The 25,265-nt window shown below is 53.0% G+C and overlaps 11 protein-coding genes across 11 annotated transcripts; 6 read left to right on the forward strand and 5 right to left on the reverse strand.

Annotated features, from left to right (window-relative positions):
* Positions 1 to 123: 123 nt before the first annotated feature.
* NCS54_00852000 (V-type proton ATPase subunit G) lies at positions 124 to 750 on the reverse strand (the record flags this gene model as incomplete). Its single annotated transcript, XM_053153905.1, has 6 exons — positions 124 to 282; positions 341 to 441; positions 503 to 511; positions 567 to 600; positions 657 to 695; positions 748 to 750. 6 exons carry the CDS (start codon positions 748 to 750, stop codon positions 124 to 126), a joined length of 345 nt encoding a protein of 114 aa, XP_053009880.1.
* A 564-nt stretch (positions 751 to 1,314) lies between these two features.
* Positions 1,315 to 1,659, forward strand: NCS54_00852100 (Hypothetical protein; the record flags this gene model as incomplete). Its single annotated transcript, XM_053153906.1, has 2 exons — positions 1,315 to 1,410; positions 1,498 to 1,659. The coding sequence occupies 2 exons, from the start codon at positions 1,315 to 1,317 to the stop codon at positions 1,657 to 1,659; spliced, it is 258 nt and encodes an 85-aa protein (XP_053009881.1).
* A 324-nt stretch (positions 1,660 to 1,983) lies between these two features.
* Positions 1,984 to 5,866, reverse strand: NCS54_00852200 (DNA-directed RNA polymerase II subunit RPB2; the record flags this gene model as incomplete). The annotated part of the gene is made up of 3 exons (XM_053153907.1): positions 1,984 to 2,146; positions 2,195 to 3,423; positions 3,473 to 5,866. 3 exons carry the CDS (start codon positions 5,864 to 5,866, stop codon positions 1,984 to 1,986), a joined length of 3,786 nt encoding a protein of 1,261 aa, XP_053009882.1.
* Positions 5,867 to 7,520: 1,654 nt separating this feature from the next.
* NCS54_00852300 (Cellulase) lies at positions 7,521 to 8,761 on the forward strand (the record flags this gene model as incomplete). The annotated part of the gene is made up of 2 exons (XM_053153908.1): positions 7,521 to 7,846; positions 7,903 to 8,761. 2 exons carry the CDS (start codon positions 7,521 to 7,523, stop codon positions 8,759 to 8,761), a joined length of 1,185 nt encoding a protein of 394 aa, XP_053009883.1.
* Positions 8,762 to 9,256: 495 nt separating this feature from the next.
* On the reverse strand, positions 9,257 to 10,723 carry NCS54_00852400 (Hypothetical protein; the record flags this gene model as incomplete). The annotated part of the gene is made up of 1 exon (XM_053153909.1): positions 9,257 to 10,723. The coding sequence occupies one exon, from the start codon at positions 10,721 to 10,723 to the stop codon at positions 9,257 to 9,259; it is 1,467 nt and encodes a 488-aa protein (XP_053009884.1).
* Positions 10,724 to 12,062: 1,339 nt separating this feature from the next.
* NCS54_00852500 (Hypothetical protein) lies at positions 12,063 to 13,877 on the forward strand (the record flags this gene model as incomplete). Its single annotated transcript, XM_053153910.1, has 4 exons — positions 12,063 to 12,113; positions 12,218 to 12,305; positions 12,401 to 12,639; positions 12,705 to 13,877. 4 exons carry the CDS (start codon positions 12,063 to 12,065, stop codon positions 13,875 to 13,877), a joined length of 1,551 nt encoding a protein of 516 aa, XP_053009885.1.
* A 1,113-nt stretch (positions 13,878 to 14,990) lies between these two features.
* Positions 14,991 to 16,201, forward strand: NCS54_00852600 (Hypothetical protein; the record flags this gene model as incomplete). The annotated part of the gene is made up of 2 exons (XM_053153911.1): positions 14,991 to 15,741; positions 15,792 to 16,201. The coding sequence occupies 2 exons, from the start codon at positions 14,991 to 14,993 to the stop codon at positions 16,199 to 16,201; spliced, it is 1,161 nt and encodes a 386-aa protein (XP_053009886.1).
* Positions 16,202 to 16,742: 541 nt separating this feature from the next.
* On the reverse strand, positions 16,743 to 18,971 carry NCS54_00852700 (Hypothetical protein; the record flags this gene model as incomplete). The annotated part of the gene is made up of 1 exon (XM_053153912.1): positions 16,743 to 18,971. The coding sequence occupies one exon, from the start codon at positions 18,969 to 18,971 to the stop codon at positions 16,743 to 16,745; it is 2,229 nt and encodes a 742-aa protein (XP_053009887.1).
* A 611-nt stretch (positions 18,972 to 19,582) lies between these two features.
* NCS54_00852800 (Hypothetical protein) lies at positions 19,583 to 19,894 on the reverse strand (the record flags this gene model as incomplete). The annotated part of the gene is made up of 3 exons (XM_053153913.1): positions 19,583 to 19,589; positions 19,647 to 19,696; positions 19,766 to 19,894. 3 exons carry the CDS (start codon positions 19,892 to 19,894, stop codon positions 19,583 to 19,585), a joined length of 186 nt encoding a protein of 61 aa, XP_053009888.1.
* Positions 19,895 to 20,515: 621 nt separating this feature from the next.
* NCS54_00852900 (Hypothetical protein) lies at positions 20,516 to 21,384 on the forward strand (the record flags this gene model as incomplete). Its single annotated transcript, XM_053153914.1, has 2 exons — positions 20,516 to 20,846; positions 20,897 to 21,384. The coding sequence occupies 2 exons, from the start codon at positions 20,516 to 20,518 to the stop codon at positions 21,382 to 21,384; spliced, it is 819 nt and encodes a 272-aa protein (XP_053009889.1).
* Positions 21,385 to 23,588: 2,204 nt separating this feature from the next.
* Positions 23,589 to 24,482, forward strand: NCS54_00853000 (GH16 domain-containing protein; the record flags this gene model as incomplete). The annotated part of the gene is made up of 2 exons (XM_053153915.1): positions 23,589 to 24,350; positions 24,402 to 24,482. 2 exons carry the CDS (start codon positions 23,589 to 23,591, stop codon positions 24,480 to 24,482), a joined length of 843 nt encoding a protein of 280 aa, XP_053009890.1.
* Positions 24,483 to 25,265: the final 783 nt, after the last annotated feature.

Here is a 25,265-nt window from a genome sequence, read left to right on the forward strand (position 1 = left end):
ACCTGTATGGCCTTGCTCTCTTGTAACAATCCTCCTCCTCTATCATGTGCAAATCACGAAGCCAACGGACCGGGTGTCGCTCTCGCCATTTCCCCATCAAACATCGCCATCTCGCCAGGTGTTTCAGGCCTTGGGGGCAACGGGCTGGACCTCAAAGACGGCGTTGAGCAGGTTCTTGACGACCTGGGCCTGGCCCTTCTTGCCGGCCTCCTGGATGCTCTTGATCTGAGCGTCGGCCTCCTTGTTGGCCTCGTCCTCGGCCTGCTGGTTACCCTTGCTGTGCTGCACACGGTCGGTCAGCTATCTCGACGAGGTCGGGGACGGTGTAGGATGTATGTACCTCGGCCTCGAACTTCTTGTACTCGTCCTCCTTGTTGTTCTTGTACTCGGCTATCTCCCGCTTGGCCTCATCGCGAGCCTCACGAACGCGCTTGGTGCGGACTGGATGGTGATGCATATTAGATGGACTCCTCGTGAGATCGTAGGTGTCGGAATAGCTTACACTCTCGGGCTGTTATCGTTGTGTTAGCAGGAGGGTATACAACAGGTAGAAAGTTTAAGCTCACCCTTCTGGACAATCTTGGAGGCTTCTCGCTCGGCCTAATCAACACAAATCAGCTACATGGCCAGGAGCACCTAGCAGAGACCAAACATACGTCGAGGAGAGTCTGAATGCCGGCCGAGTTCTGGGCAGACTGCCAAGGCTGGTTAGCGAAACGTCGAGCGGTGCGAAGCCGACCAGCTAACCATGATGATATAGGAGAAAGGTACGCGAAAGGGCGATCGAGTAGTGCGTATGTGAGGTCGGTGCGGAGGAGATGGGAATGTCGATGCGGTTTGCGATGGAAGCTGTTGATGCTAAGGTTGGAGGGATTGGAGTTGGCTCGCCCAGGTACCTCCAAGGAGGATTACGTCTGAGCTTGGGCAGGTGCCCGCCGCCCCAGCTGCCTTGCCAGACGTGCCAAGTACCGCCAGGTACCTCTGGCGCGTTTCCCAGCGCTGCAGCACAGGGAGTTACAGCGGATGAAAGTACCCCGGTTGGCGCTTAGCGCAGCATGCATGGCGCTTGTAGCCGCGCTGCCGCCGCCATGCGCTTTCACGTCATGGGCCGACAAGTCCCTTCTTCTCGGGCTTCACGATTATCGTCCTTCTTTTTCTCGGGCTTTCAAAACGTCGACTTAATTCCCCTCCGACGAGCCAATTCGGTCGCCAAGCATTCGACTCGACTCAATCGCATACCCGATCGATCGAATACCACCTCCACCTCCATTCGCGACTCCGAATACTCAGTCCGTGTCGAAACGGCCCGACGCCATGTCCCGCGCCTCCAAGCTCACACTGGCGGCCACGTCGCTGTTCACGGCCGGCACGGTTGTCCTCGTCCACTTCCAGCAAAAGTTTGAGAAGGATGTACGTCTATCCTCCGGGTCAATTGACTCCAAGCGACCGGTTCTAGACCGTTGAAACCGAACATTCCGAAATTAACCCACACAACAGGCCATGCACGAGGGCGTAGTCCGAGATATGGAACAGCAGAGAGTCAAGCGTGAGCGACAGCTGGACTTTGATATGCAGAGGCAGCTGGAAGAGGAATACAAGCGAGAGCAGACAGTGCATGACTCGATAGCAGCGGCAGAAAAGGGTTTACCGAATCGATAACATGAGCATCACCATGATAGACAACGTATTGTAGACCAAAAGATACCCTCCCCTCCAAGACATCACATTTCAACTCCAGACGTGTTCGCAATAAAGCATTTCGGTATTGTACTATCCTAATCTTGAACGACGTGCTAGTTTTGTACATGGCCAAACCCCCCGTCTCAACATTACAAAGCGTTAACTGGCTATACCGGCAAGGACGGTTGGTATTGGCATCCGCCTCGGCTGCCGCTCAGGCTTCTCCATTCTAGATATCCATGTGTAGCCTCATTCTCTTTTTTTCCTTTTTCGAAAAACGCCCGCCCTTCCAATCAATCTCACTTAACGAATTGAAACTCCAGAGCGGTTGGTAAACATTCTTGCCGCGATGTTCATGGACTGCAGCTCCTGGAAGAGCAGCTTGGCAGCGTAAGGAATATGGATCTGTGCAATCTTGGTCTTGTTCTTGCAAGGTCGGCATTCGAACGACTGCTTGGAAAGGTTGCTACATCATGTTAGCTTTGGTTCATCAATGTCAAGGGTCAAGACTTACGCAATCGGTGTCATGAGTCCACAAACCTCGCAGACGTGGACTCGGAAGGCATCCGAAACTTCAAACAGACGCTCCTTCAGGAAAGCGGCTGCTCCGTGGGCAATCATACAATCACGTTCCATTTCTCCGAATCGCAGACCACCATCTCGGGCACGACCTTCGACAGGCTGTCGGGTCATGATCTGAACGGGACCACGAGCTCGGGCGTGGATCTTGTCGTCCACCATGTGACGGAGTCGCTGGTAGTAGGTAGGTCCAAAGAACACCTGCGCTCGAAGCTTGCGTCCAGTATGGCCGTTGTACATGATCTCGAAACCTCGAGACTGGTAGCCGTGCTTCCGGAGCAGCTCCGAAACGGAGTCGACAGTGACATCGGTGAAAGGTGTGGCATCACCCTCCATGCCTTCGAGCGTTGACACCTTACTGAGGAGGCATTCAATCAAATGTGCAATTGTCATTCGCGACGGAATGGCGTGGGGGTTAATGATAATGTCTGGTGTCACACCCTCCCTGGTAAAGGGCATATCCTCCTGTCGGTAGGTGACACCAATGGTACCCTTCTGTCCGTGACGAGAGGCGAACTTGTCACCAATCTGAGGAATCTTGGTCGTCCTCACACGGACCTTGACGTACTTGACGTTGTCGGCATTGACCGTCACAATGACCGAATCAACGATACCATTCTCGGTACTTCGCAGCGGCGTGGAGATATCACGACGCTGATGCACCGTTGTCCTGGTACCCAGATCCTGGTTCTCTTGATCAATCGGCGCAGTCTTGCCGATGATGATATCTTCACCTGACACTCGCACACCGGGGGCCACGATACCATCCTCGTCCAGCTTGTCGTAGGTACCGTGCTTCATACGAAGCGTCGACTGCTGGAAGGGCTTCTCGAATACTTCCGTGTAGTTCAGACCGACCTTCTTCTCCTGGTCAGAGTAGGATCTGAAGAACAGACTGCGGAACAGGCCTCGATCGATACTACTCTGGTTCATAATGACGGAATCTTCTTGGTTGTAACCAGAGTAGCAAGCGATAGCGACGATGGCGTTCTGACCGGCTGGCAGTTCACGGAACTTGAGGAACTCCATGGATCGTGTTGTCGCCAGAGGTTTTTGCGGGTAGTAAAGAATGTTGGCCATGGTATCCATACGGCGAGAGTAGTTTGTCAGGAAGAAGCCCATGGCCTGTTTACCCATGGCAGATTGGTAGGTGTTACGGGGTGACTACATATTGTTAGCCGCGCTGGCATCACGTTGAATCATGGGCACATACCTGGTTGTGATCGGGGAAGGGAATGATGCTGGCACAAATGCCAAGAATCATACTGGGGTGAATCTCACAATGAGTGTACATGTGAGTTGTGGGGTTCGTCTTGGTCTTCAATCTCCTGTTGGGGTCGTCCGTGTTATCGTCATCTACGACGTAACCAGCCTTTTGCATGCGATAGAGATCAAGATCCTCAGGAGTCATGCAAATCATAGCCGTCTCCTCTTCCTCAGCATCGAGGTACTCAATGGTTCCGGCTCGGATCAGACCCTCCCATCCAATCTTCATTGATGGGTCCTCTGGTGGCTCCGCCTGCTCCTTAGCAAGCTTGTTGACAAGGTCCTTGGTCAGAACCAAAGCTCCCTTGGCAATACCAGACTCGTGGTCATCCTCCTGCTGGACCGTAAAGACCGGCCTCATGACTCGGCCAGCGTCGGAGAAGACCTTGAACTCTCGATCTCGAATGTCACGAACAAGCGACACCTCATACTGCAGGTACGACTTTCGTCGTGTGTCCAGAACCTGGCTGACGAGATGCTTGGGGTCTGAGTGAACACCGCACCAGACACCATTGACAAAGATCTTGGTAGCATGCGGGTATCTCAGGGGCTCGTACTCTTCCACGACTTCCATACCTCGGTTGATCATGAACTCAATCAGAGGTTCGGAGGGAGAGCCGACACTGACGTAGCACATCAGGGACAAGTTCTTGACCAGACCACAAGCCTGACCCTCAGGCGTCTCGGCTGGACAGACCAGACCCCAATGGGTGTTGTGTAGCTGACGGGGCTTGGCGAGCTTTCCATCTCGTCCAATAGGGGTGTTGGTTCGTCGCAAATGTGAAAGAGTGGATGCAAAGGTGTATCTGTTCAACACCTGAGAGACACCAGCAGTAGAGCTTGCAGCCTTCTTCTGGTCTCCCCAGTTTCCGGTAGCCAGCGAGTACTTCAAACCGTTAGACAGGGTTCCGGGCTTGATACCGACAGCCAGGTTGAAGTGCCTGTTGCCTTCAACACATCGCTTGAGGTAGTTGGAAAGCTCCGTGTTCATCCTTCGGACAATACCACGGAAAAGCTTGGCCAGCAGAGGACCAGCAAGATCCAGGCGCTTCTTTCCAAAGTGATCACGATCATCGGGCTCACGACGGCCCAGGGCGCACTGCAGAAGCTTGTGCACCATGTAACCCAGGAAGAAAGCCTTACGGGTCTCGCTACCCTCCGACTGGGAAATGTGTGGCAGGGTCTCCTTCTGGAGAATGTCCTTGGCGACACGCACACGCTTCTCACGGCCGAGACCAGCCTGGTCACGGTTTCCACGCTTTCCGATAAAGTCGAGCGCAACCTCTCGATCCTGAACACAGAAGGCCTCCTCGATACAGGGACGCAACATCTCCAGCATCTGACTGTCGGTTCGATCGTAGCAGATGTGGTTGAGAATATCCTCGTCGGAAACAACACCAAGAGCTCGGAAGACGATGGCAACAGGAAGATCTGCCTTGACGAATGGCAGGGTGGTGTGAATGGTCTGACCGAAACCTCCTCGTGCAGAGTCTCCCTTGCCATAGAGCTTCAGCATCATACTCGAGATCAGACGTGAACCCTTCTCAAGCGCACTTCGAATCTCGGCAGTGTATGTGTAAGGACTGGGCTGAGCCTTCTTGAAGACTTGGACGATGTTGGCAGCAGATCGTTCCTGAGCAATGAGTACCTTTTCACTGCCGTTGATAACAAAGTATCCACCCTGGTCGTATGGACACTCGTTAACAAGGAAGAGGTTGTCATCGTGCTCGCTGCTTAGGTGGCAGATCTTGGACTTGACCATGATAGGAAGCTTGCCGACAAAGACCATATCCTTCCAACTGTCGTCGGCCTTTCCTTCATCGTCGCCACTCTCTTCGAGCTCCCAGACGAGCTTGGTGGGGTTTTCACCAGTTCGCTTGTACTCTGCCTGCTGATCCTCGTCCATCTCGTGCAGAGGAACCTCCTTCTCGACGGCCACGGACACCTTCTTGGTAATCTTAATATAGAGGGGACTCGCGTAGGTCAGGTTTCGGTCACGGCATTCGTAAGGTAGCAGCGAGGTAACGGTTCCGTCAGTCTCGCTGATGGTCGGTCGCGAGACCATGACACTGCCAAACTTAATCTCATATCGGCGCAAGGCGATCGAAACTCCAGGAGGCGAAGGAGGGTTGGGCTGGTCTAGAGAGATGACAGAATACTCATTGACGAGATCCTGAATGGTCGTTTGCGTAAACTCGTCGAAAGAGTCTGTCTGCTGCGATACGAGACCCTTGGATTCGAAGAAGGATGAAATGACGGTCCAACAATCTTCGGGGGTGATGCCCTCCTCCTGGTCGTCGTAGTTGTCATAATCGGAAAGCTCCTCCTCGTAGTCAGCCATGATGTCGGTAATGCCTATGGCTATCGATATCTATTCGTTGATATTGCTGCGATCTGGCGACAAAGGTTCGGTTGCTCCGGCGATGAAGCGCAGAGAACAAAGACTATTCAGCGAGCGCTGGTGAATGCGATGGCGAATGTCAGGGCGGTCAGTTGGGGACCTGGCGCCTGATGCACCCCGTGGTCATCCGGCGATTAATTCGATGGTTCGACGACGCACTCCGGATAGGCGATGAAGCGAGGGATGTGGAGGCGCAAGATGAGGGAGACGTGGTGGAGTGGTGATGAATTTGCGTGAAGCCGAACCTTGAGCAGTCGAGCAGCCTCAGGTTGAGGCGACGAGACGCGCCTGAAAAGAGCTAATCCTAAAGAGGCTTAGCCTCTTCCATCAGGAGAAACAGCTTTGAAATCGGAAAGCGCCACATTGATGAGTCAGGAGCTTGTGGCTGGAGCTCTGCTCTCTGTGGCGCATCATTTCTGCCTGACATCCTAGGCACCCAGATTTCCCATCTCGCCCCAGCTGGTCCCAATGGAGTAACATCCATGCCTTTTGTAAGACGCTTCTTCGGGAAATCAGCTCATTCCCTCTCAAGGGACCAACAAGGAAAGGCTTGGGATGCAGGCGAGCGGCGACGAGCTAATTAACATGAAATATAGGGGGAAAGGGGATACGCGCGAGATGGCCCGTCACTCAATCGCCGGCACTTGGTCGCATTCACGTCAATGCTTGCTTGCTTGGTGGTTATCGCAACCTCAACATGCAACACAGCTACGGACCATCGGCACGCAGACCATCGGCACGCTCTGCCGTGTTAAGCGTCCTCTTGTTCATATGAAACTCTTCAAGACGTTTCCCCAGTCAGTTCAGCTCCAGAGTGACATGCCAGAGTACCATCCGAGAGCAAAGCTCCGCGCGGGTACGACTGCGATCCAGCGCTAACGGCCGTGGGATTCTAGAAGAGGCAGGGTTCATCTCATCTCAACTCAACGGCCACGGCAAACGGCACGATTCTCATTGCTCACCTGTATCGTGCAGCTCTGCCACCGCTGCTAGTCTCGGCAAACCTGTCTGGATCGAATAATCTGACTTCGAAACCCCCGTCGTACCCCGATCAACCCCTGTTTATCGGGACTCAATTTCGGAGCCACGGCCGAACATCCCCACAACTGTCCCTGAAACCAGAGCCTCCTGGCCTTCATTTCTCACTCGTGCGGTCCAGCCCACGCATCCCCGGCCCGTCAGACGAGCTCCGAGTTGCCCTATTAGTGGAGGATCTGCTTCCGTTTCCTAGCCCGCCCCAATATGCTCACTGGGTCGTGACATAGCACGATCATCAGCTCTTGTTCTTTGACTTCCATGATCCCTGACCTCTACCGACTCTAGCAAACATGCCTGTCGCCCTAAGCTGACAGACCACTTCGAAGAATATGCTCATGATGCTTTGGACTCTGTGACGGGTGCCGCAGCAGAAAGGCCTAACCCTGTGGGATGGTTCGTGTGTAGCGAGTATATAAGATGGCGGCCTGCATCTCCAGATGCTGCTTGGACACTCGAGCACTTCATTCTCATTCAGTCTTCGTTCTTTCTTCTACCGTTCTCTTAAACCACACTCTCTTTTCAACTACCAGTCTCTCATTAACCGCTGTTTGAAACCATGCGATCCTCTACTCTTATTGCCCTGGTCGGCCCTCTCGCCGTGCACGCCGCTTCTGGAAACGGCCACTCGACTCGATACTGGGACTGCTGCAAGCCTTCTTGCTCTTGGAGCGGCAAGGCCTCCGTCAGCGCTCCCGCCTTGACCTGCGACAAGAACGATAACCCCATTTCTGATGCCAACGCTAAGAGCGGTTGTGATGGCGGTTCTGCTTTCGCCTGCACCAACTACTCTCCCTTCGCCGTCAACGACAACCTCGCCTACGGTTTCGCTGCCACCAAGCTCGCTGGAGGCTCCGAGTCTACCTGGTGCTGCGCTTGCTATGCGTGAGTGCCACTTACATCTCGATATGCCTCCTTTTGATGCTAACCATACTTGGCAGTCTCACCTTCACCACTGGTCCCGTGAAGGGCAAGACCATGGTCGTCCAGTCCACCAACACCGGAGGCGACCTCGGTGAGAACCACTTCGATCTCCAGATGCCCGGTGGTGGTGTCGGTATCTTCGACGGCTGCTCCTCCCAGTTCGGCGGCAGCGGCCTCGGCGGTGCTCAGTACGGTGGTATCTCTTCCCGAAGCGACTGCGACAAGTTCCCCGAGCTCCTCAAGGACGGTTGCTACTGGCGTTTCGACTGGTTCCAGAACGCCGACAACCCCGACTTCACTTTTGAGCAGGTCCAGTGCCCCAAGGCTCTCACCGACATCAGCGGCTGCGTCCGTAACGACGACTCGAGCTTCCCTGCTTACAAGGGCGACACCTCGTCCTCCGGCAGCACCGGTGGCAGCAAGGCCTCCACCTCCAAGGCTGCTGTCCAGTCCCAGAAGACTCAGGCCCCCGCCACTGAGCAGAAGTCCACAAAGGTCCAGCAGCCCTCTAACCCCCAGACCCAGGTCCAGAACTCTGCTTCCAACCCTCAGAAGACTCAGGTCCAGAACTCTGCTTCTAAGCCTCAGCAGACCCAAGCTCCCGTGAAGGAGCCTGCGACTCCCAAGACCACCAAGGTCGGTGCCTCCAAGACCCGATCTGGCTGCTCTATCCCCAAGAAGACTAAACAGACTGCTCAGGCCACCGCCAAGGCCTCGGCCACCAAGTCGGCTCCCGCCACCGCTCAGTCCGCCGTCGCTGCCTGGTACCAGTGCGGCGGTTCCAAGTCCGCCTACCCCAACGGCAACCTCCCCTGTGCTTCCGGCAGCACCTGCGTCCAGCACAACGAGTACTACGCTCAGTGCGTTCCCAACTAAGAGGTAGATCCTTTTAGTGTTTGGATACGAAGGGGAGGGGGGTTCATGAGTTGAAGCGCTTTCCTGGAAGGGGGTCATCTCACGAGCAAGCTTGTCCATTGTAGGACATGGCATCCTGAACCTGGCGTTCCGCCCTGTTGTACATAGACCATCTTCTTGTTTTTCTGTATATACTTTTAGTATTCTTCTCGTCGGCCTTTGAGCTGACTACAAAAGATTTGACAAGCTTGCTCAAACGTTTGATTGAGTTCGTCTATATCTGCGATTTGAACATTCATGCACCCCACTTCCATTACCTGTCTGCTTAGCAGATCAGGGTCACATTTACTTTACTTTATACAAGATTTTTATGCTCAACACTTGTCGTAGCCTCCATCACGCCACTAACCTGTCATAAGCACTGTATCTGTGTTGTTTAACTTGCTTATTAGTGGCACAACCAGCCGTGTATGCAATACAGACAACGCTCTTTTTTAAGACAAGGTCTAAACAGGTCTAGTAAAGACAAATACCGCCGACATTATCATCCATGGTCCATGATCCAGCAAGACCCTTGACTTCCACATCCTCCTTCTCCAGGCTCAGGTGTCCCTGGGGTGTCTTGCCCAGGAAGAAATCATTCTTGCCCTCTGTCTGAAGCTTCCTCTTCATGAAGCGCCTGGTCCACTCCTCGACTGCAGGCTCTCCTGTCTCATCCCTTGCCTGCTTCAAAAAGGGAATCAGAGCAGTGCCGCCAGTTCCCTTTTGGTTCTGCTGGTTCTTGCGTGATGCGATGGCGAGATTGAGTTTCTGCCGAGTGGCCTCGGGACTTCGTGACCGGCTTCGGGCACGGACTTGCTTGGAGGGGTTGATGATGTAACGCGTGACGATGGCGATGTGCTTGTCGCGGAATGCGCTGAGCATTGCCAGGCAGGCATCATATGCGAGGCACAACTGGCGATCGGACTGGTTCTCCTCGACAAACTCGCGGATGTTGGCCACTAGGGACACGTCGTTGAGGAACTGTGCGTGAGGACCGGGCATGTATTTTCTCATCTCCATGATGAAGTTGTGTCGGTGAGAAGAGCGGCCACGGTCAGTGTCGGAAGAAGGATCACGGGACTCGCCGGTAGGACGGTGCTCGATACCAAGAATGATGTCGAAGAATTGGATCAAGCTGCTCTGAGCATTGCTGCCGCCGCTGTATTGTTGGTATGTCTCGTTTCCGGATCCAGTTTCGTAGATGACGCCGTTGGGTAGTCCAGCCTCGGCCATATTCTTGCTACCAGCCAGGAAAGGCCGAATTCGGTGGTAGAAGATTGTAGGGTCGCAACTCTCGTGCATCCTCTGGAGAATGGTTGTCAAATCCGTCAGGCGCTCTGCAAATGTGCGCAGACAACGGGTCACAGCAGCCGCGTCGCCGTGTCGGGCAGCCGCAATGGCCGTTAACATTAGAGGGATAATTGGGGCACCGCGGGCCTCAATGGCAACCGATACGAGATAGAACCATGATTCATCGAGTCCGCCGGTAAATGTGGTGAGTGTGGCGAGGTTCTCGAGGTTGTCAATGTCCTCGTCAACGAAGAGAGGCTTAAAGTTCCACAGACAGACGGCAGCATATGTCGCAACAGGAGGAACTTCTAGGTGTTCTGAAATCTCGAGGAGAGGCACTGAGATGGACGGCGGAAGACGGTCAGCTGGAGAATCGCCTCCCCAGATGTAACCGTGGGCCATGAAACCGAGGAGCGAATAGGCTCGTCGCCACTCCGCATCATGCTCGAGGCCGATGGTGGAGAGGACAGGCAACCTGTCGATGACACCACGCAACCTGCGGCTAAGGATGAGGGCCGTGAGGTTGGCAGCGATGGCCTCCCACTTGTTGTAGTAAGGATCCGGCAAGCGAGTCAGAGGTAGGACATCGGGGAGAAACCCATGAGTGGGAGAGATGCCATAGTCGGCGAGGGCTGGGATGGGAGGCAACATTTTGAGACGGCTGCCTCTTTCGCTGAGTGAAAATACGAGTTGCAAGGAAGAGAAGAGGGGGTACGAGGACGAAACAAGTAGAGAAGAGAAAGACCCGGAGATCCGGTTCCCGGAGTCGGAAGAGTGGGGCCGCTCCCGGAGAGACAAGGACAAAGACCGGTTCAGAAAAGTCTGGGGAAGTGGTAAAGCCAAGCTCAAGAGCTAGAGAGATGAGGGAGGAGAAGGAAAAGAAACGGGCGGGGAGGGGGGAATATGGGGAAAAGGCTACGAGTTGCAGAAAAAAAGACATTTTATTAATAAATGACTCTCTCTATCCTGTGCTAGTTTGGCGGCGAAACGGTTCAGCAAAGACGGCGATTGGCCAGTCCGGTCGAGGGGACAGGAGAGAAAAAATGGAACCATTTGCTCTGGTTGGTTCGCGAGACCTTGATGGGTTTTTTCTAGCAGCCACTTTGAAGAAATGCGACACTAGTAGGAGAGAACTCGTCCGTTTTCGCGGACCGGCCGGGGCCGGTTCCCACGGAGGTTGTGCGACCACGGGGTTTGTGGTGGCGTGACTCCGTCTTCGGCCGATGACAAAGACTTCTTTACAAATCAGATTGAGGTTTGGGCAAAGGCAAGAAGCAAAACCGGGAGAGCATCACTGCGTGGGAAAGTATGTATGGCTTTTAGGCTCAATGACTTTCACATGCTGCAGCCTGCATGCAAGACATTAAGCCAAAGCGTCTTTTAACCAAGGCGGCTACCCTGTAGTTTTCCCCAAGAAACTCGGCGCATAAGCATTTCACAAGATTCCATGTGCAATCTCTTCTTTGGGGCTCCATGGATAGGTGCTTCTATGTTTGTATGGAAAACTTTGTTGCATTTGAGTAATGATGTTTGTGTGTCACGTCACAGTTAAGTTTCTGTTCACGACTAGTTTTTTGGGGTGTCGACATTTTCGCGATGTCTCACACCACAACCGTACTGGAGGGCCAACTTCAGAGGTGGAAACTTGACAGTCATTTTGGCAACTCGAGTAGTTTGTCTAGACTTAGATTCAATATTTGATTAGCTCTTAGATTGATAAACAATAATTAAACAGTTCCTACAGGCATCTTGGTTCAGCGCTTGCCTCTCCGCACTCCAACCCCCACCCCCACTATCCGCAGTTCGGTTCCAGTTAAGAAGGTGCACGGTACGTACTCAATTACGTAGGTCGCTCCTACCACCAACAGGACGCACGCACCAACACCCGACGACAAGGACGACGACCTCCAAGGTCAGGTGTGAATAGCTCCCTTTCCCTCCAACTTCTACCTTCCACCACGCGCCGACATAATACAGGGTCAGGGTCATGATGCCTGTCCAGCAGCATGTGCTGAACTGGCTCTACAGCGTCCTCACGAGTGTTTGTTCCCTCCCTCGCACCTCCTGCTCCCCCGCTCATGACCTGAGCCACCTTCATAACCGGACCGCCAAGTCCAAGGGCTGACATTTGACGCGACTTGACAGGAATATCACGACGTGAATCGCGCCTACAACGATGTAGCGCAAGCCCTCACCCGATATCCTACGCTATCGCCGCGGACCGATGTGCACAGTACGTCTCCTCCAGCGCACGCGAGCTTCGAGAGCTCTGTTTGCCAGCTCCGCGCCGGCCCTCGACCTGTCGCATACCGGGACTGACCTCATTAGCTTTCTCGCACGGCGCCAATGCCCTGCTCCTCCATCTCTCGGGGACCCTACCCGTCAACTTCCGCGGAACCACCTACCGTTTCCCGGTCTCGATATGGGTCCCCCATGCATATCCGCGCGAGCCACCCATGATCTACGTTGTGCCGACCGAGACTATGATGATCCGCCCAGGCCAGCATGTTGACCCCCAGGGTCTTGTATATCACCCGTACCTTGTGGGATGGGCTGAGTTTTGGGATGTACGTTCACCTTGAAGCTGGCTTGAGCTCATGATAGACGATATAGCTGCTGACCTGAACTACAGAAGTCCAACCTTCAAGACTTCCTTGCCATCTTGACCGATATCTTTGCAAAAGAGCCTCCTGTTATATCAAGACAACAAGCACGCCCACCACCCCCTCAAGCTGGCCCAACACCTCCCCCTATCCCGCCTCTGCCTCCAGGCATGAGCTCAACATCTCGACCACCAACCCAAGATCCGCACACGCCAGAGCAGCCGCGCCCTCCTCCTCCACCCCCCAAGGGCCCTCAGAATGCATCTCCTACTCCAGCTAGTCCTCATCAAACTGGCCCGCCGCTGCCTCCCATCCCGGGCAAATCTCCTGCACAGTCTAATCGGATGTCGCGGTACGATTCTGCCCCTCCTCTACCACCTCAGGTTGCAGGCGCGAATGGACAAGATCCAAGGCTTGCGCGGCCTCCAGAACAATACCAACCTCATCATATGCCGCCTCCTGGGCCGACAAGGGTTGCCCAGCCGTCATACATGAACGAAGTCCAATCATACACCCCTCCACAGCAACAGTGGCAGATGCCTCCTCAACAGCAGCAATACCAGCAACCTCCACAACCCCCAGCATGGAACCAGGCACCTCCTCAACCGCCTGCCCCTGCTAACCCCCCTCCTCCCCCTGATTTGCTCGATGAGCCTCTGGAACTGGCATTGCCAAGTACGACAGTCGCAGCCCCTCCCATACCCCCCAATCCCGAGAAGGATGCCCTCCTCCGGCAGTTAGCTCAAACCCTACATGCAATCAGGATGCGCAGCCGGCAGCAAAATGAGTCCAGCATGGCTGGCTTACAAGCACAACGTACGGCGATGCTGACGACTATACCTAACTTCCAGGCCGAGGCAGGGCAATTGACCCAGCTGGCGAATGTACTGACATCAAATTCCAATATTCTACGCGAGGCACTTCGCAAGGCCGACGGAGTTATCGAAGGTTCACAGAGCCACCCAGTGCCAGACGTGGATGAGCTGCTTGTAGCGCCGACGGTGGTGGCCAACCAGCTCTACACGCTAGTAGCTGAAGAGAGAGCTCTTGGTGACGCCATCTTCATGCTTGGGCGGGCAGTCGAGCGCGGGCGCATCACTCCGGCTGTCTTTGCCAAGATGACGAGATCACTTGCACGCGAGTGGTATCTGAAAAAGGCCTTGGTACGAAAGATTGGACAGGGGATGGGCCTAGCCCCGTGATGCATCTGAGCCGCGCGCGCTGCGTCATGCATGAGGCTCCCCTGTGGAGAGGCGCTTCACATTGTTGAGGTGACAGTGACTGGTGGCTTGAAACGAGATCTGGATGCCGGAGGTGCGGGAGAGGCGGACAAGATAGGAGGTGATCGGGGGGGTGATCGGGGAGGACAAGCGAATGGCGGATTGCGACAAGAACGAGGCGAATTACGAAAAACCTTGATTTCAACCGACTTGGTGATGACCGGGTAGATGGCATCTCATGGAAGAAGGGGGCTGAAGCGATATGGAAGAGGTCGATAGCTATCGGCATGGCCTATATCCGGTAGGGCTTGCACTTGCAGGGCTGTCGGGGAGGTGGCAGGGCGATCGAGACCTCTAGCAACGGAGGTTCCCCGATTTGGACTGATCTCGGTAGTTGGCGTGCACGGAGCGAAGCTGCAAATAGCACACGGGGCATCCATCTCGAGAGGCCGTTGAGGTACAAGAGGCTCTGGACCTGTCAGTCAAGGCGTGGAGGCTGTCAAGATATGCACGTCCCTATTTCTGAGCCTGCGATCGAACCAAAAGGGGCTAGCGGCAAGCCTCGCAGCAAGCCTCACGACGGGAACAATACTAAGAAGCAACGCCACCAAACTCAGGAACAATACTAAGACCAACCTCACCCCGCCGACCCTGGCATGCACCATTGCTTGGGAGATGTGATGACTGAATCTGATATGCCTGTATTTCTGCTGCTAACAATATGTTCGCTAGCGATTGTCCTGAACGGGACAAGAACCTCCCCCCTCCTCGTCTTGGCTTTTGTGATCCGTCGTCAACCATGATGCCACGACCGCTGCCACGCCCGAATGCTATCGCTTCAAGCTCTTGAATCGCCTCAGCCGGCATTGTCTGGACCTATGTTTCTGACAATTTGAGATATTTCCTTCTCACAGCCCCCCTCTAGCTCAACTTCTACCCCTACCCCTTGAGCTTTGATCTTATATCTCGCAACAACATCCTTCTTTGTCGTGCACTCTCCGAGCTTCTTCATTAGAGTCTGTGCCCTATTATCAACAAGACCACTCGGACCAAACCACCAAGCTTCGACATTACCGATTCTTGTCAATACACAACATGGACGGCTTTGACCCATACACGCAGAACGTCACCTTCTTCCTTGCTGACGGCAAGACCGAGGTGCAGATCCCCATGCCCGTGCTCGATGCATTCCGCCGCGAGATCACCAGCATCTGCATCAACTATGGCACTCAGTTTGGTGCCTGTGTCATCATGCTCATCATTCTTCTCATCATGACCCCGGCGGCCAAGTTCCGCAGGGCCTCCAACATCCTTCACGTCTTGGGCCTCGTCGTCTGCGCCATCCGCATGCTCCTGCTGGGCCTCTACTGGCCCTCCGTCTTTACCGACTTCTACCACTTCTGGGCTAGGGACTACTCTCACATTCCCCAGAGTGAGTTTGCCCGCAGCGTCGCTGCCAATGTCATGTCGCTCCTCCTCGTCATCATCATCGAGCTCGCCCTCATGAACCAGGCCTGGACCATGGTCTCCCTCTGGCCCGACATCTGGAAGTATGTCATTGCCGTCTCCTCGGGCATCATCACCCTCCTCACCATCGCTTCCCGTATCGCCTTTACCGTTCACCAGAACAAGGCCAATCTGAACCTCGCCCCGGCGTCGAACAACTTATGGCTTATTCACTGGATGGTGGTTATGAATGTCGTGTCCATCAGCTGGTTCTGCGCCATCTTCAACATCAAGCTCATTTGGCACCTCATCTCGAACCGTGGTGTTCTCCCTTCTTACAAAGCTTTGACCCCGATGGAGGTGCTCGTCATGACCAACGGAATCCTTATGATTGTTCCCGGTATGCTTACTTCCTAAATCAGTATAATCTAGTAACTAACAAACGTCCAGTCATCTTTGCAGGCCTGGAATGGGGTCACTGGATCAACTTCGAATCCGCCTCCCTGACCCTCACCTCCGTTGCCATCATCCTCCCCATGGGCACCCTCACAGCCCAGCGCATGGCCCAAAACGGCTCCAACTTTTCCTACTCGTCCGCCGGCGACTCGAGCGTTCGCTACAACGCCAGCTTTAGTGGACGCGGCGCTGGAAGCTCCATGGTTCCCCTCAAGGCGTCCAGCTTCAGCACCCACCGCACCGCAACCACCGTCGAGCGTGCTCCAGCTGTCTTTGCCCGCTGCGAGGCTGGCATGTCGTCTCGTGACCGCATGAACCCTGTTGATCTGGAGCTCGGAAAGTATGACTCGGACTCACATGTTCGTGTCGATCGGAACCTCACGCAGCACGAGGAACGGGTCTAGTAGACTCGTCTACAACTGAGCTTTGCCTCACATACTGTTTCTTTCGTTTTTGAATTCTGGCGTTGGGCGTGATACACACTCAACGGACACCAACAAGTAGCGCGGCGTATCGGAGGGTCCCAAGACCTCACAGCTTCTTCTTTTTTTTTGGTTCATTTTTTAATGACACGCGACAATCTCAGATTGATTCCCCTGATGCTCGACCCTTGTCGCATCTCTAGTTCTTTGTTCTCATTCGCAAGCACATGTATTCATGTTTACTTGAGGGATATCGCAGTTTACCTTTGTTGCTTTAGTCGAAAAGATACATAGCAAAGTGCGCAGGCGCCAATACAATCCATGATGGAATCACCGCACTGTAAATGCCAATTATCGTGAATGTCAGTCATTGTATCAATAAGGATGAAAGTGACTTGGCACAGGGGGGCATGGATTGTAAGAGTTCATTATCTACTACATAAACGGTGCAGTACAACCACAGAATCACAATCACACCTACATAATGCCATCCATACCCAATGAACTTGCCTTGTCTTCATAGCTACTCACTGCCACCGGCTGACAACTTGCGGACCTTTTGCTTGCATATCCCGACCAGTCTTCTCAGCTCATTGGCACGCACTGGCTTGGGCTGCTCCAATCGGCAATGCACCTTTGAGATCAGCAAACCGTGATCTCCAAGGTGTTGGTAATGGGTAGGCCCGAAAACATCAGCTTCTTCAGAGTGGTTTCCAAAATCCGGAAGGGAAAATCGGTCCGAAGATCGAATAAGGGGGATCTTGGTTCTAAAGAATCTGCTGCTTTGGGATTCTGAGAACAAAGGGGCTGGCGCCGCTGCCACAGGACTTAGGCCAGATTCACCATCAATGTTGTACGTCGTAAGAGGGATGGAGGTGCGCTGCACTGAGAATCTTCTACCCAGATCAAGAGGGGAGATCTCGTTCTCCAGACGGGTTTGCCCCAAGACTGGTCGCTCAGGAATGGACTCAATAGTGCCAGGTGAAAGAGAATCTAGCTCAGTGTCTTCAATGGCGCAGTGTTTGACAGAATCCCCAGGAACGTCTTGTATGCTGTGCTGGGAGCCGCTTCCAGGCCTGGAGCTTGTGGTACTCCATTCAGATGTGCTTTTGCGACAGGAAGCAGAGATGTGACGCAGAGTTTTCCGAAGCCCCTTGAACGGGCCTGAGCCAGATGTGATTGTTTGGGGGCTGCCAAACACAGAACGCTTCTTTGTAGGATTCAGTTTTGCTGGGTTAGCGGCAGGCTTTTCGCGGTCGAGGGATTCAAACAGGTCGATCTTCTGCTTCAATGGCGAAACATTGTGCTCCGTTTTGCGCCTTTGGGGAGGGGTTTGTGGCCGACGCACAGATTTATCTTTCCAACGAGGAGCGAAGCTCTTGGATCGTGATGCGAGTGAAGTCATTGTGCCAAGGTTTGGATCAGTAGCAGACTTGGGGAGAGAGAGCTTTGATGACCAGTCGGAGTCCTCAGTTTTGCCCGAGTCAGTTCCTTGTCGCTTTATCGCAAGAGCCGGAAGAGAAGAAACGGTATCACTCTTGGACAGGTCAAACTTCTTTCGAAGGCTGGATATTCTGGAACGTGGCAAGTTGGATCGTCTGAAGGTACCGGTTCTCGGAAACTGAAAGGATCTGAACGCATTTATGGCGTCTGCAGAAATTCGAGGACTCTCTCGAGATCCCAAGCTGGCTTTTCCAACCAAAGCTGAACTGGATAAGGAGTGTGCCATCTTTTGAGCATTCTGTACCCAGCCATGCTGCCTGGTCTCATCCTTGGAGTGCCCATTCTCGGGCCCGTCATGATTATGGCCAGTATTGAGATTGCCATTGGTCTTCAATGAGGTGCGAGCGAAGTCTAGCTCCGGTTCGATGTACTGAGACTTGACGTAGCTGGGACTTGTATCAAATGCGGTTACCGCAAAGCTCTCACGCTTGAGGGCCATCCATCGTTCGTCCGGATGGATAATCGGTGTTGCCCATGTGCCAAATGGCTCTTCAGGGGCAAGAAAATGGTGGGAATGGTGCTCATCCGCTGAAGATGCTGGAAGAAGAGTTGAAGCCGAATCTTGATCATGGCTTGGTGGGTGTCGTTGTACCTTGCCAGTCGCGTTGGAAGGCGGGGGAGGCGTGGTACCCTCGAGGTGGGATTCTGGAATAGATCGACTTGTTTTGATCGATTTCCAGCTCTTGGAATGGGCCAGTTTAGAAGTTGATCGAGCACTGGTATATGTTCGGACAGGTGTTGAGGGAGCTATGCCATAATCAGTGTCATTCCCTGTGAGTTGGGTCAACATCAATAGCTCACCAGGGGCGTCGCCTTGCATCTCGAACATCTTCCTTCTCTCCGCCACTGATTTCTGTCTTGGCTTCGTACTCGCAACTGTGGCTGGAGTAACAAGCATCTTGGTTTCAAACGTTTGGGCACGACGAGGACGAGGAGAGGTTCGACGTGGAGGGATGAAACAGCCCGGTGATATGAGACTGGAGTCTGTAGAGCTTCGATCTCGGGTCTTGAGAGCTGATGGCTTGAAGGAGCTATGTCCGATGATTGCGGGAGATGCAGCGACAGCAGCTGGTACGGCCCTAGGAGTAACATGCGAGTCCCTTCGAGTACTCGCTGAGGACATGGCATCAAGGATTTCGAACTTAGAGACAAGTTGAGCGAAAGTGTTGCCAGCCATCCGGCTGCGATTGTCAGAACCATCAGAGATGTTACGCGAGGGAGGCATCGAAGGAGACGTCGGCGTAGCCATGTTGAGTCTTCAAGTGCAGCTTTGAAGCTGTTGTTGATTGATAACGCTGCTGAAGATGGTCGCCTTGTGATACTTTCCAGTATCAAGTGTGATGCCGTCAAAATCTATTGCAAGGATGAGGATTGAACATGAAGCTGAAGGAGTCGTTTTCCATGGCCAACGTGAGAGTGCAGTGTAATTGCGACAGAGTAACAGAATCGCTCCTGCCTCCCATAGAAAGTGTTGTTTTGGCAGGCACAAACTCTCCCAACGGCCGACATCGCCGTTAGGTTACGACGGTGAAGATGCAAGATGCGAAGCTTGTCGCGAAAAGACTTCAACACAAAGCAAAAAGCAAGAGAAGAATTGTTTGTTTTGTGTGTCATAACCAAAAGTCAGCCGCAATGGCCATGTTGATTTCTCTTGCCCTTCATATCATGAATGCCCTGTTTTTCCGGTAGGCACAGGGTCGTCGTGAAATCCCAACTGTCTAAGCGTACACCCCGTTTGCATCTAATGTACAATGTTGTTGATTATTTGTCTCATGGCGGGGGAGCACGTCTCCTCGCGACCCCCATATCATGATCATCCGCCTCTTTTAATTCATCGATCGCGCAATTGGTGCGAGTTATTTACTGGCTGCGCTGGGGTCAGATATGGCTCGTTGACAAAGCTATTGGGCTGGGGCCGACTTACGGAGGCAGGAGGATCTCGCCCCAGGAGCTGGAGAGGAATGTCACAGCAGCCTGAACCATTTCGTCAGTCTCTTACTTCTCGTCGCTTCGCATTTTCCAGCGAGGGAAACCAAAACTCACACCAAAGATGGCAATGCTGCGGACAAAAGCGGCGTTCTCGGAGGAGGTAAGAGCGTCATAAGTGGAGGCGAGGACGCCCTTGGGAGCCCGGCGGGAGGCCTTCTCGACGTAGATTCGCTTGGGAGGCATTTTGCTTATGTGTGTATATACGTGTCGGGGTGACAAAGGTTATCGCGACTGTGGTGTCAGAGGGGATTCGCGCGGAGGTGATGGAGATTCTTCGATGTTCGTCGATGGGGGGAAATTTTCGGATACACCTGGATTGAAGCTTTTCCAATGGCGAGGGCCGATAACGCGGTTATGAGCGATAGCGGCTAAAGTCACATGATTAGCGTCTAATTCTCTATCTTATTGGACGGAATCCTAGAAGGTACGTACCGCTTCGCTCATGCTTACCCCACCATGACTGAGCATCATCAAGGCCTCCGTCATCCTCTTCGCGGGGTGCAATCGTGAACCGCAACTCTTTAGAAAGACGATATTCTTGCATCGTGGCCTACATATTCCCAATCAATCGAATTTTCGCTGCACTATTGTTTGCTTTGCTTCATAAAAACCCAACTTTAAACTCTGAACCAAATCACAAGGACGAAGAAAGATGGACCATTAAAGGAACGCCTTCCTCCCGCTCCCCTCCAATTCTCTCCATTTACATCAGTCGCATCTCCAATAATATCCATCTTAACGCCGAGCTTGTGGCTTCTCATTCCACTCTTTAAACACACTTACTTGACCACCGTCACTCAAACCATGTCCAGCGACATGAACTCTCCTGGCCCAGGCGGCTTCTTACCGCCGCAAGTCGGTGGCCTTCCTTCTCCAGCTCCCTCTTCAGCATCATCATTTGCGACAAATATCCCCGGTCTTCCTTCGCCAAGGACCAAAGCTCTAGTGCCTAACGGCCGCAAGGAGTACACAGTTCGGAGATTCGCGGAAGAGCAACTCACGCTGGCCTCAAGACGATACGTCAAGAAGTTTAGCACTCCTGCACCTGGCGACTCGGTTATTGGCTATAAGAAATTCAGCGAGGTCTGCCAAAATCTGGACAGCGTTATCAATGTGTTGTGGCGATCGGGCACCCGTTAGTTCACCAGTCATTCTTGTTGAAACATGCTAACATTCATTGGGCAGCAACTCTTCAAATACCTTTCTTACTACGTCTCACAAGCGACTTTACGCGATACGTACGAGGGTTTCCTCCTGCGCCCAAGGCCTCGTTCGCGCTTCTTCGCAAGCTAGATCACTGCTTCTCGAGTCTTTTGGTTGGGAAAGACATTGAGACTAACGAGTCACTGCCTGGTTTTGAGAACGGGCTACGTGGGGGCATGACAACCACAGAGATGATTCGCTGCCGAAGCCTCGTCGACCAGTGTCGTGTCCTGATGGTTGAGATGATGACCGACCCCGCCGAGGACGAGGAAGATGAGGAAGAGTCGGACAGCGATACCGACATGGACATGGATGCCGACACAGACAATGGAGTCAACGGATGGGGCGGTGTCGAGGATGACGACGAGATGAGGTTGCAGATGGATGCAGCTCGCGTCTTTGAAAAGACGATTGTACAGCTCAACGAGAGACTCGGTGAGCTTGACCCGATCCGAATGTCTGACGACTGAGGCCCTGGGATACTCAGCCTGCAACATACAAATGCAAGTTCAGGTGGCAACGACATGGCAGGGCGACCTGTGAGCTGTTGGACACGGTGAAGGCTTGGCTGCAGTGCCGAGGAACAGGTATCACACTTGACCAACCTGAAAGAGACAAATCCAAGAGTCTCGAACCATTTCACCAGGACACGTGCAAGGGATAAAGAGCATGCTTAATGCTGCAAGTCAAGGTGGCGAGAGAACAGGCGGAGTGATACATTGTTTCAGGATTCTTGGTGGGGGGTTCAAGTCTGCCAACTCACCCAGCATCAATGGTCAAACAAGAGGTTTTTTTCTCAGGGCAAGTTGAGCTTCTGGTTGGCTACACCGCTTCAAGTCTCATTTACACTAGCGATGAAACCTTTGGGGAGGTGAGTTGTTGAAGAAACAACCATACACAGAATAGATCAAGCAAAAAGAGAAGAGTTGAACGTGGTCCACTTTGACACCTGTCGATCGTCTACAGGATTGTTTATTTCTCTTGGCGATATGGAAGGTTTACCGGGATAAATCATGGAGGATCTACCGCTACGAAAGTCAAATGGTTGATTTTCTGTAGGGTAGACGGCGTCGAGCCAAAGAGCGTGCATGGCTGTGAGATGGCGCTTTGCTGAAAGGGGTATAGAATCGATTGATACGAATAAAGGCACAGGAACAGAGCAGATCCAAAAATAAAAAGACTTCCAAAAATACTTGAAGAAACAGATGTCAAAGGGGGAAAGTTCTAGATTAAGCTACTACTCGTATCTATTCTTCGGCTCTCCATGATCAAACGTTTTGATGGTCTTGGCTTGACAATGCCATTGACCTTGGGCTGCACATCAGCCAACGCAACGCACACAAACCCCTGGCGCCCCCTTTTTTAAGCCGCGCACTTACAAGCTCTTGTCCGTTTCATATCCATGGGTATCGTGGAGGAGTGACATGTCCCTGTAGGTCCAGACAATTGCGCGGCCCATTCCAGAGGGGACGGGGTGGCGGCGGCAAGCGCCCTGCGAACGCCTCTTTTACGCATTTGTCTCTCTGGCCAAGATCAGGGCCAAGATTTCAGTATGCTTCAGCCAAGATCAAGAGTCAAAAAGAGCATGAATCTCAGCTGGAGAGTCGTTGTGTTTGCCCACTTGGCGGCGTTTCAACTGCTGTGCACTCATGGCGAATCCTCCATGAATGCAGCCCCTGATTGAAATTTCCCAAGAGATGGTACTCTCCAATCATGCGTCGCCACACAACGCCCGGGTTTATCCCCAAGAGTTGTGTCTCCTCCGGTCCACACCCCCGGAGCCTCCGTTCCTGCTGGGATGTTTCTTAGAAGCCCAATCCGGAAGACACCCTTGACGAATTAAAGGCCTATTCCCCGTTGTTATACTAACGTATCGTGGGTATCATATCACAGTCCTCAAGAGAGAGGGTCTGGTCCCTGATCATCACCTGCTAAGCACGAGTTTACCGCGCTTGGCTTTTTCATTCTGGACCTCGAACGTTCCCACTTCTGCTTGTTTGGGTAGCAGTTTACCTTATCCATTCATGCCTCTTCCCGGGGGACCTTGTTATCGTCCCTTCTTCCTCGCCCATGTCTAGCTAGCCCCCCCGGGGGGCGATGTGTTATGCGCCAGGGGGCCTCTATAGCCAAGGCCAAAACACCTTGGACTGGTCCTGCATCTCGTTTGCCCATCTCCTTCTCCACTCCTCTCTTCGGGGGTCAAGACTTGTATGGAGATCAAGGTTTCCCATCTTTGTAGCGTAGATATAAAAACATCCACATACCAGTGCTCCCCGCCAGCCACTCTCTTCGCTTCACCACCATCGAGTCCAGCCCATTTTTCGTGTTTTGTTTCCTTTCATACGTTCCCTACTTTTGAGAAGCCTGGTCTAGATATTCATATCTCGGCCCTTCCCTTCCTTTCTTTTGCAACAAATAACCAACCGCCTTCTTCGGTTACCTTCCTTTTAGCCCAGGAGGCGTTTTACCCTCATTCAACAACTTTGATATCAAATTCTCTCGGGCTGTGACTCTTTTGCTTCTTTCTTCAGGCTATTTAGCTTCTTTTGGTCTATTTTTAAGACATTCTCACACAGTCGATCTGTACCTGTCAAACATCTTCCGCACGGGCTAGTTTCACCTTTAAGCCATTCCCGACTTACACGGCATCTAAACCCGAAGATCGACCATCAACATGCGAAACTTCCTCCCCTTCCTCGCCGGCGTCCTTCCCCTCGCCTCGGCCATTCAGTGCCCCAACCGTCCTGGTTTCAAGGTAGTCTGGCAGGATGACTTCAATGGCTGCCAGGGCTGCGCCCCGAGCGAGTCCAACTGGAACGTGGCGCTCAACATCAACACCAACAACGAGCTCCAGGAGTACACCGAGTCCAACCGCAACATTCAGCTCTCGGGCGGTCACACATTGCAACTGGTGCCCTGGAAGGAGTCCAACGGCGAGTGGACGTCTGGTCGACTCGAGTCCAAGAAGGCATGGCATGCTCAGGAGGGCAAGGCCATGCGTGTCGAGGCTGCTCTACGCACTGGTGAAGCTGCCAACAAGCAGGGTATCTGGCCTGCGTTCTGGATGCTCGGCGATTCCATGCGTCGGGGTACTCAGTGGCCCCTCTGCGGCGAGCTTGACATCTTTGAGCGAGTCAACGGTGACCTCACTGGCTACGGCACCGTCCACTGCGGCCACGAGGGCGGCGGTCCCTGCAACGAGCCCGAGGGTCTTGGAAAGGCTGTTCCCATTCCCGACAACAGTTTCCACACCTGGTCCATTGTCGTGGACAGGAGGCCCGGCAACTGGCAGCAGGAGACCATCCACTGGCTGCTTGACGGAGCTCCCTTCCACTCCCTGACTGGCGCTCAGCTTGGTGACGAGGGAACTTGGGCTACGCTTGCTCACTCTCCCATGTACATCCTTCTCAACGTTGCTGTTGGTGGTAACTGGCCTGTAAGTTGACACCAAGAGATATATGAAAGAGTTGAACTAACAACGAAACAGGGTGACCCCAACGGTGCTACTCAGGATGGCTACGAAAACATGCTCGAAGTCGCCTACGTCGCCGTCTACGAAACCACATAGACGAGAGTGTCGGTCGATATTGTCTCTGCTTCTCTTGCCAGCTCCGGCTGCGCCTCCTTGATTCCTCTTCACACTCGTGTATTGCCACGAGTACACAGTACATCGTTGCCGTGACGGCTGCAAAAAGGTCTCTTGCAAGAGCCCACGATTACCGTGTTTTGAGCGCCTCTGTTTATAACCAGCTTTTTGTCATGTTTCTTTTCTTTGTCTTAGAATCTTAGAGATACCCCCCACATGAAAACGCTGGCGCAACGGAATTGGTGTAGATATCTAGGAAAAGAAAACACTACGATATTTATGACTGCAATTAAGCAGGGGCATAATCGTTGACTCATTGAGATGGTGCCATTGCAGCATGAATAAGTGAACCAGACCTTTAATGCGTCATGCATACTTTCACTTGCGTCACGGACAAGTAGTGAAACTAGAAGTTTTTATTCCTGCTTCAACGATAGAGAGCAAAAGCAACTAATAAAATGCAAACGTGGTATGTGATTTTTCGCCAACATCGATACACCGAGTAATAAACCAACAACACTTTACACAGAATGGCTCTCAGCCATGGATCCCAACCAACTGAACTGACTTCATCTCTTTCTTTCTCCTCCTCAGAGATCACCACCCAAGGGAACCCAAAAAACAAATCAAACCAGCGACAAGAGACAAGAAAAAAGGTCCACAGAAGTAGAAAGAAAAGGAGACGTGCGAGGAGCGTGTGAGTGAGTCCCAAAGGAAAAAGCCAACGCAAAAGGGGGTGTCGAAACGAGCTTTAGTAGGGAACCA

This window comes from Fusarium falciforme, chromosome 6, assembly GCF_026873545.1.
Source record: "Fusarium falciforme chromosome 6, complete sequence".
Classification (NCBI taxonomy): Eukaryota; Fungi; Ascomycota; class Sordariomycetes; order Hypocreales; family Nectriaceae; genus Fusarium; species Fusarium falciforme.